Source organism: Montipora capricornis, chromosome 7 (genome assembly GCF_036669925.1).
Source record: "Montipora capricornis isolate CH-2021 chromosome 7, ASM3666992v2, whole genome shotgun sequence".
NCBI classification, from domain to species: Eukaryota; Metazoa; Cnidaria; class Anthozoa; order Scleractinia; family Acroporidae; genus Montipora; species Montipora capricornis.
Window position 1 is genome coordinate 6,074,206 of NC_090889.1, and position 10,000 is coordinate 6,084,205.

The following is a 10,000-nucleotide window of genomic DNA, read 5'->3' on the forward strand; positions in this document are numbered from 1 at the left end:
CAAAAGGGTTAGGTGTAATCCCCACCTCTTGGAAAAATTTATTTGGATGGCAAGAATTGAAAATTTGATTTAGGAGACCAATGACAACTGTTAAAATAATCGAGAGTTTCAAGTTTCCTAAAATTAAATTCACGATGTGCTTGGCTATCGACAGGTATAATAACAACCACTATACTGTCTCAGTATGTTTGGGGGAATTTCTTATATATGAAAATACTAATAAACGATCAAGATTGATATTGCTATAGAAACAAATTGAAAATTCTCTTAAAATATTGTATTTCCTTTTTTGCCAAAAATAATAATATTTTGAGGAACAGCAGATATTCTTATTTCTAATAGTCTAATTTATTGCTAAAGTTTGAGTGTTTTGTATTACCATCTGGTGTAAACACAGTGATGGCAGCTTGTGTCAAAGTTGGAGTTTGCGTGTTGCAGTTGCTATCAGTGCAGCACTCCAACTCACACCTCAACAAGGTCCAGAATGCCCGTGCTTTAAGAGAGCCACCAAGAGCAAAACATGCTGCTTTTTTATCTGAAATGAAAAATGAAAATGGCAAACCTTATCTGTAGTTGCAAAGCCTGATAAAGTACATTAAAACGTCTGCATTGGTTGGTGGAAAATTGGGCCCTACCGTTTTCATCCATTGACTTGACATCAGCTTTTTTTTATAGTTTTTTTTCCGAACTCATATTTAAATACATGGCTACAAAGATACATGCATCTAATTGGTAAACGAAACGGTGATAACTCAAAGACTACTGAAAGGCGAGATTGGAAATTTGGAGGTATACCGCAATTTTTCGACGAAATTCCTAAAAGTTATACGTTTCATTGATTTTGTAGCCAAAAAGTCCGGAAATTTTAGTTCAAGCAAGATTTGAGATTGTTACTCGCACTCAGTAAATTCTTATTAATAGCAATGGTTCAGATTTAAAGTTAACCAATAGAACATCGCAAAGTATATGTTACACTCCACAAGGAAAGTCCGTTTTTATCTACTTTAATTCGTGCAAACTAATCCAAAACATCAACACATTTTCTCTCTCCCTTTGCACACGGGATTCTCTCATCCCATAATAGTCTGCATCGTGCTTGGCCCAGTCTCTTGCGTCCTACTCGTTACATATACTTCCCCTTCAAAGCATTTGTTTGAATTTAGGTTTATTTATGTTTAGAGTAATACCTGCGAATTTGTGGTTTCGTGACTGAACGAGAAAAGAACCCGTTTCTTTGCTTTACTTGCGACTTTATCTCGCATCTGGTTATAATGGTCATTAATTGAAATCCTTACGCGTTCAAGGTTTTCTGAATCTCAGACTTATTACGTTGTAGTCAAATAAAACTTGTGTTATGAAATGATTTGAACATTTTGTTAAGGGGTGGACCATCAACCTAAGAGACTGGAAATATCCACTAGCTTCTGATCAATCCCTCACTAATTTTTCATATATACTATTCCTCTCGTAAACTCGCTGCTCTAATCTTTGATTACTACTAGTTTATAGTTAATTACCTGCGCAATCAATACACCCTCGAATAACGCCCTCGCGGACTTGTCCATACTGGTCGCGATATGTCCCAATAGCTGAACCACAATGAGTTGTACCGAGTGAATTTCGGTCAGTGGCACACGTCTGACTAAACTGATTCGCGATGCAAGTAGCTTCATCATTTTCAGCGCAAGCGTGACAGACTTTTGGGCCAGCATCTTTAAGGATAATTAACACGGAAACAAAAATAATGGTGAAATGATTCTGATATTCTACCTACCATTGTTCAGCAATAGCTAACAGTAAATTATGTTTAGCACGAATACACAACATAGATAAAGCTAGATAAATTCGCACTTCATCCGTATTTCTCTCGGTTTTAACGTGCTCCTGTGATTAAAAAAAACACTTCCTTTTTTTGTTCAGATTTTGAGAGTGTGTTTGCTTAACACATGTCTGGCAAAATTTTGAGCTTTGATCTTTATCCAAACGCCGTTTAGTAATACTTTAAGTGTAAGTTTTGGATTTCAAGGTTTGCCATAATTAGTCACGTTCAATACTCAGAGTGTTGGGTCTAGGGAAAGTGACGTCAAAGGCTCACTAGTGTAAAATTTCAGCGTGTGAATGCAACTTATTACTGGTGTGCTATATGCAATCCAGTCAGAAAATAAGTTGAATTTTTCCGTTTTAAGAAAAAAAATTCCCGCGTCGGGAAAAGCCTGTGCTGTCGCTCCCCTGCTAAGTAGTGTCTTTGCGCATAGAAAAAGCGTTTTAGTGGATCTTTAATTAAACAAAACATACGCTTATGGATAAACAAGACAGGTGGTGAAACATAAATATCTGGAATCTCCAAAGCGACGAGTAGTGGATTTCTCTAGCCGTATTAAAGCAAGCTGTATTTCCAATATTTTACTAACTGTGATGTTATGTACAACACAGGAAACCAAATGGAAAATTCTCTGGTAACTTTTTCTGGTTGGATATGGAGAGAGAAGGAATCGAAAACCTTGAGTAGATCTGTGATCTCTGTTGTCTGGCTATTTATATTTATTTGTACTCAACTCTGCACAGTCATCAGGTAAAGAATTAACATTTGGAAATTTGACTGAATCTTGTTAGTCAAGAATTCTTTGAAAGAAGGTTTAATTTGTAATATTTTTTTTTTGCTTCATTATTGAAGGAAAAGGTTATTCAGAAAAGGGTTTGATCCGGTGAAAATTTAGTTTGCTGCGTTTTGACTAATTTCAATTGACACGAATTGGGTTTCTTGTTTTCAAGCACAAAATGAAATAGAAAGGATTTTTTTTGGCCTCTAATAGAAAATATGTTGTTTGTTTCAATAAACTTTTTCGCTGGAAAAGTTTTTTTGTGAGATTTTTCGGCCTTCGTGGATTCATCGTGTTGTGTAATATTCGAACTTAACTAATTTGCATACGTGGGTTGAAATTTGATACGGGCGAGCAGTTTCAAAAAGATGACAGGAAGTTTTAGTCTTGTTCTTTCTGGCAAATGATGAACAGGTAGGTTTAGTCAACCCAAAAACATTCAGATGGTAAAAAAGCTTCATATTTATTAACCATTTTCTTCGCTTTTGTGCTTGTCAGCATTGTGATTTGCGATAATTAAGGTTCACGTGTTCGCAAGTTTGTTTTTGCATCTCATAGTTGTTTAGCTTTCAATTACAAACTCTGTTTTGACTGCCTGCTCAACCTCATTAAGTAAATAGACTTAACTGATTAGAGTCTAAGGGCCAAGTCGCACTAGAGGGCAATTTCGGATTTGTTCAGGACAAATCTGACTTGAAATCGGCCAGTGACAAAAAAATTGTCCGGAAAGCTACAGTCGCACTTGAGAACAAAATATGTGAACAAAACATCACACCATGCTGTCCATCCACAAACCGCGACACGAGGGATCTCAAAATGTTCTCGGCTGACGAAGATGCACGGCGCAAAAAAGTTTAGAATGATCCCGGCATTGAGCCGTCTTCGCTGAACTGAAAGGATTCTTGCAACGAGTCAGAACTCGTGGTAGAAGGAGATGGGCTGGGAGTTCCTCGATCGTTGAATATATAAGGCCTAGGCATCGGATAGATCCATCCTGGTGGATATTGAGGAAATTGTTGCCCCATTTCATACGGAAAATATATTGGTTGCCCGCGCCTGGATTCATGTTGTTGCGAAATGAGAACGTTATCAATTTTACCGCGAAGTCTATCGCAAAGAGACTCTGCTACATATCACCTGTCAAATCATTTCCGAATCAAGACACCCTCGCTATTGTTTTCTAAGATTTGTTTCGGTTTGGCCTGCTCCAGAGGTAGTCGACGGCATCTTTGAAGTTTGTCCGTCTGCGACCAAATTTTGTCCTTCGGTGGACAAACCGGTCGCACTTGGTTTTTCATTGTGATGACAGATTTTTGACATAAGTAAACAGTTTTGTCCTCTAGTGCGACTTGGCCCTAATGTGAAGTGCTAAGTTTCTAGCCCATATGAACCATGTGAGCGTTAGCCCTATTAACGGAAATGAACCCGCACAAGGACAGAGAAAAAAACCCTGTCCAGGGTGGTAATTGAACACAAGATCTTCGGATTACATCACCGCTGCTCTACCGACTGAGCTACAAGGTCAGACGGGAGCAGGCCGTGGGAACATAAGATTTTAAAATCACGGCAATGAACAAATGAACGCTCACACGGTTCATATCGGGTAGAAACCTAGCACTTCACATTACACTCTAATCAGTTAAGCCTGTTCAAATATAAGTGCTTCACGGCCAACGTTTGCAAAACCTAATCCTTCCTCGTACTCATTGAGTAAATAGTTTATCCTGTCGTGAAAATAGATACATTTCTCAGGAAACGAAACGAAAAATAGTGTTTCGCTTCCGGACTGAGCAGCTCTGGGGATGATGAGAAATATGCCGTATTCGAGCTCCATCCCCTGGCCTATTTCTTCTATTGTTGGGAGTTACCAGGAGTACCTATTACAGCATTTTTCTTTTTTTTTATTTTCGGATTGGCCCAGCCAGCATTACTCCGAGGAAAATCCACTTTCAGCGCCTTACTGTAAAGTCCCCTGCTTTTGCGGTACTTTTTGGTGCAAACGTTAAACCCAAAACAAAAATTGACCTGGAATCAGATTAGAATGAAAAGAAGAGGATTTTCAAGTAGAAATAACATGTTCAGTCCTTCCTTAGTGTGTATAATAAACGGTTGCTTAGTGCAACTGCAAGATCTGCATGGCATAGCCATGCAGGAAAACCTTGTCAGAGCAATTTACAGTGAGTGAGTTTTACTCAAGAGCGTGTTTTGTTATCTGTGAGCTGAATTAATTACCAAAGCTTGAAAGCTTGAAAAAGTAAAAGACCTCAAAACGGGACAGGACCTTACAAGGACATTATAATTCAACGTGTGAACGTGTGAGCCAAAGGGCCACTGCTGGCACGACGTCAGGATGACTTCTCAAAAGGTCTAAATGACACCCCCCCCCCCCCCCCCCCACTTAAACAAAAAAAATTAACTGGAACGCTGCAGTTCAATACCACCTAACTCAGTGCCTTTTGTTTTTGCGTAACACGTACCACAGGCAAACCAGTTTACGCTCATGGAGCGTCCAGTTATATTTGCAAAGCGCGCGCTGCATATTAATTCTGCGGCGTTCACGCGCATTGCATTCTTAAACTAGTGAGCCTTTGACGTCATTTTCTCCTCGATCCAGCTCTCTCAAGATCTTAAAGTTAGTAATGGCGGACCATTAAATAGGAAGAATCCAGTTAAAATAAACAATTGTCTTTTTGAAATTTGAATGAATGAATGAATGAATGTTTATTTTCCACAATAATATTTCAAAGAAAACCAATAATAAGAGTAAAGTCATTAATATAATAAAAAGGATGGATGTTACAATAATTGTGGCGAGGAGACCCTAAGAAACCACCAGGCTTATGAGAGGGGCCCCCTCATATGCCTATCATTAATCTAAATAATCTTATGCATTGCTTGTGCGGCATAACTAACTCTTTTTTTTTTAACAGAAACCCTATCATATTGTTCTTAAAGTTGAGATAACTAGATGAATTATTAATCAAACCAGGAAGAGAGTTCAACATTTTTGAACCTTGATAAAGAATTGTAAATTGTTTCATGTGATGTTAGTGCGACAAAAATGTGGCCGATAATTGCTGGCTATTCTAGTACCGTAATTGTGCACTTGAAGGCTTGTTTCAAATAAATTAAAAAACATCGAAGGCAATAACTGATTGTGATCCATGAACTTAGAAATTTGAAATGAATTTATTTGAAAAATGTCGATGATGCCTAGTTTCGCAAATAAAGTAGCAGAATGCGCTCGGTAATCTGAATTTGTTATTGCTTGCACAGCACGCTTTTGCAAGTAGATTATTCTATTTAAATTGGAGACATATGTAGAGGACCAAGTGGAATTGCAATAAGTGATATAAGGATAAATTAGTGAGTAGTTCAAGGCTAGCTTGGTTGTTGAAGAAAGGTAAAATCAAGATCTAAATATAATACTAACGGATTTTGCGATTTGCTTTGATAAAAGAAACTTATTTGATGCTTCCAAGTAAGATGCTCTTCTTACATTTTGTTCACAGGGGCACTTTAAAACATTTCACTAATGTTGCTACTCCTCTCCCTAAATAACTGATCGGAGCCGAGATTACCACTTTCAAAAGCAGTTCCATTAAATAAAGAAATACTGGCCTAGGAATGCATTTCAGTTGGCCGAAGATATACTGACTACCTCCCAGCTGGAGATTTGTCTTGGTTCCGTTTAGTAATGAAAATAGTACTAACAGTAGTGTTGCTACTCCTCCTATAAGAATTAGCTAGCTAAGATTGGCTGAGCAGTTCGATGGATACTTATGCTAACGCTCAAAACGTCAGCTTTTAGAATCTCTGTACGGTGGCCAATTTACTTTATCAACTCCGTTGATAAAACCAAATTTTTGTATACTAGTTCCCCAGCGACGAAGCACCACTGTGACAGTTTCTTTAGAAACTACCTCCTTCATTCAATGGATACTTAGTTACCTTTCTGCTTAGAGATGAGCGCTTTAGGAGTTATCAGTCTTGGCCAAGAACACATCTTCGGCCAGAACTCGTGTCAAGTCACACGATCAGGAGCCGAATAAGGCGCTAATTAGCCTCAAGCTAAGACCAAGTGACTTTGAATCTCTGCAAAGGCTTGCCAAAGCAACAACTGTCGGGGGTGGAAGGGTAATAATGAAAAATAAATAACGGCTTAAAAAAGGAAAGGAATAAGACATATTTAGCGTGCGACAATTCGGAATAATGAATTACGGTTCCCGTGATAGAATAATGAATACGGATAAATGAATATCAAATAGCATTTCCGTAATGAACAATAAATGACTCAGGAAACAAATGGAAGGAATGATGAATAACTGAGATGCAATTATTCCGCTTCAATCCCCGATAACTGATATACATGTACTAAATGATCTCATCTGAAACTATGTAAAAATGTAACGGAAGGACCATGGTGGTTTCTTTGACCTAAATGAATACTCACCAACTGCGTTTTCAAGAAAGCAGAAGATTGCAAAATATAGAACGGCCTGCATGTTTGAAGCCATAATCGTTTGACTCCTTCCAGGTACTCGTCGGTACTATACGTAAGCTAAAGGTGTACGCTTTGACGGGTGTGCCTCTACGCCGCAGGCCAGAAATGTGAATATAATGTTACTGAACAAATGATCCAGGTGAAAGCGTTGTCCATATACTGCATCGCCGTCATAAATCACTTGATGAAGGTGTTCAGCCAATCACAGAGCGCATTGCGTTTGGGTGTGGATGTTTATTTTGAGAACGTTTTTCCCAGAAAGCAGCTAATTATGATGACATAATTAAACTACTCCGGCAGAAGGTGAGAGAAACGTTAACCTTGCGAAAGCCTTTGACAAAAAGAGCTCTCCAATGTTGTCGTCGTTTTTTTCTCTTTCCATTTTTTTCGATTTTTCCGAGTAACGAAACAGCATTAAAGGCTGGATATCGATTGCTTCGAGTACCCAGTAGAGATCGAGACTGCATGTAATTTTCCAAGAAAGGCAGGAAGGTCGACTCATGCGAGCCATCTATCCTTTTCTGGGAAAAACTTGTATAAACATGCTTTCCCAGAAAACCGGAAGCCTTTGGCATATTCTTCTGCGAAAACTAGAAAACTTTTTGTTCACCAATGTTGAAAGTATAGCTTCCATCTTTGGACCAGACAGAGAGCAGCGAAAATTGTTTGCCGACGCGTGTTCACTGGCGATCAATTGCGCCTCAATCACCGAGTAGATCGCTTAGTTAGCTTCCGCAAAAAACAAACATTATGCCGTTGACCGAAAGCATAATGTTATTTTATCGCGAGGCATTTCCGCCGGTTGTCTTATCAGTTTGCGGGTTGTGCTCTAATATGGCAACTATGGAAGTCTCCTGTCCAATGAAAAATGGGCGCGTGTTAAAGTTAAGTACAAAAGGTCGGTTATCTCGTACACGCGGCCCCTTTCTACTATTGCCATCATCGCAAGAAGAACTTCTCTGCCTTTTAGCGTTCAGTTGTATTGTTCCTTTGTTGTTTTGTCTTGCATTATTTCTAGAGTTCATTCACTTTGATTTCTTTTCCCTTAATTCCGGAGCTCTTCCGACGGGTAGTCTAATATGGGTACACCTCGCGTTTTAATTCTAGGCCATTCGTTTATTCGTCGCTTACATGATTTCATTGAAAGTGACTCTGGGCATTTGGATTTAACGTTCCATTTGTCGGCGTCCGCCCTCATTAGCTGGCATGGAATTGGGGGGCGCACAATCGCTAAAACGGTCAAGTTCGATCTACACATCCTTCACTCGTTTCGCCCAGATATAGTTATTGTGCAACTAGGCACTAATGATTTAACATCTTGTCCTCCTTTGCAAGTGGGCTCTGCCTTGGAGGATTTTGTGCACTTGCTACATGATTCGTACGGCGTAGGGGGTGTATGCGTATGCCAGACTATCCGTCGACGTGCAGCTGTGGCTTTCAACCAAAGAGTCGATATTTTAACACGATATCTCCGGGTGGTCTTGGAGCCTATCCCTTATGCCATATACTGGGGCCATAGGGGTTTTTGGAGGGCATGCAATAGTTTCTTTTCTGCGGATGGCATTCACTTAAATAGTAGGGGGCAATTTAAGTTATACCGCAGTCTCCGGGGAGCGGTACTTAAATCTCTTCGAGTTTTTACTAGCGATGGCAACCAGTAATTCTTTGTTGCTACTATTCCTTTCGCTCAAATGTTATGCAGTAATGTTAATTTGTGGACCAAGCCCAATTCTGTTTGTGTCAGCCTTTGTCGTTTTATTCTAGTCGTTGCGGTTTATTTGCGCACGGCACTGGCTGCGTGTCAGCCTTTGATTTTAATGTTTAGTCGTTGCGTATTTGCGCGCGACACTGGCTGCTTGTCAGCCTTTGATTTTACTGTTTAGCGTTGCAGCTTATCTGATCATGACACTGGCTGTACACTGTTTTAGTTGTTTGGTTCTGGTAGGACCCAGAATATTATGATTTTGTTTTTATGTGGTTTAAGCACTATTGTTTAAGCTGCAATTTTTTGCCGCCAGTTGCCATACGAGTGTACAATCCTTATCCGGCCGCCCTAACTTCTTATAGGGTAGGCCTTATTCACTCGGTAGCCTGTGCGTGCTCTATATTTCTAATCTTCCTTGGAATTTGGTTTTTCACACCCCTTTTATCTTGGCTAGATAATTTTCCTACATTGCCATCGCGTTTTTATGGTACCGCCCCTCGGAGCAATCTTAATTTAGACCTTGATAGTCTCAGGAAGTTAACTGACATGTTCTTATCGCTAAGTTATGCCGCCCAAGAAGCGTTCCGCACCCACCACCCGATCGCAATCCAAAAGGCCAAGGGCTTCAGAGCTCACCGAGGAAACAGCAGAATCAGTTACTGCAACGCCTCCCCCGAACCTAATGACGGTGGACGTGCAAGCTCTGTCCGCAACTATATCTCTCGCTGTCACCCAAGCTGTCCAGCAGGCACTGGGGCAGGTCAAAGCACCAACTCCGGTCACTACGGAGGTTGTAGAGGCGTCGGTACAGGATGAAGTTTCCGTGCTCACCGAAGGTACGGCCACCAATTCCAAGTTCACGGCACAGCCGCTTTCGTTGCCAGCTAATAGAGAACCCTTCGCAAGTATCGCGGTGGCTCTAGGGAGTAATGTGAGCCCTAAGCTTAAAGCTAAAATCTGGGCTAACGAATTCATCGAGTTTGGGTCCCTTCTCACATCTTCCCCTAATCAGGATAGATATTCTGTCTGTTTAACGCCCTCGTCTAACTCGTCAAGTCAACCTCGTCTGACCCTTGAGCCATGTCAGCCGTCCAAGAAAATTCACAACTTTTTGCAATGGCTGTCTGCCTTTAATATTTTCGTTGCGATTTTTTCTGAGAAATTCCCGAACGAGACACCTAGGCTAATGAA

The 10,000-nt window shown here is 40.1% G+C and overlaps 1 protein-coding gene across 1 annotated transcript in view; it reads right to left on the bottom strand.

Annotated features, from left to right (window-relative positions):
* Positions 1–7,247, bottom strand: part of LOC138058051 (uncharacterized skeletal organic matrix protein 2-like) — a 16,506-nt gene extending 9,259 nt beyond the window's left edge. The window contains exons 1-3 of the mRNA XM_068903947.1: positions 7,054–7,247; positions 1,518–1,712; positions 380–535 (exon numbers count right to left, since the gene is read on the bottom strand). Coding sequence (XP_068760048.1) covers positions 380–535; positions 1,518–1,712; positions 7,054–7,117 — 415 coding nt within the window. The 5' untranslated portion in view covers positions 7,118–7,247. The remainder of the gene's footprint in view (positions 1–379; positions 536–1,517; positions 1,713–7,053) is intronic.
* Positions 7,248–10,000: the final 2,753 nt, after the last annotated feature.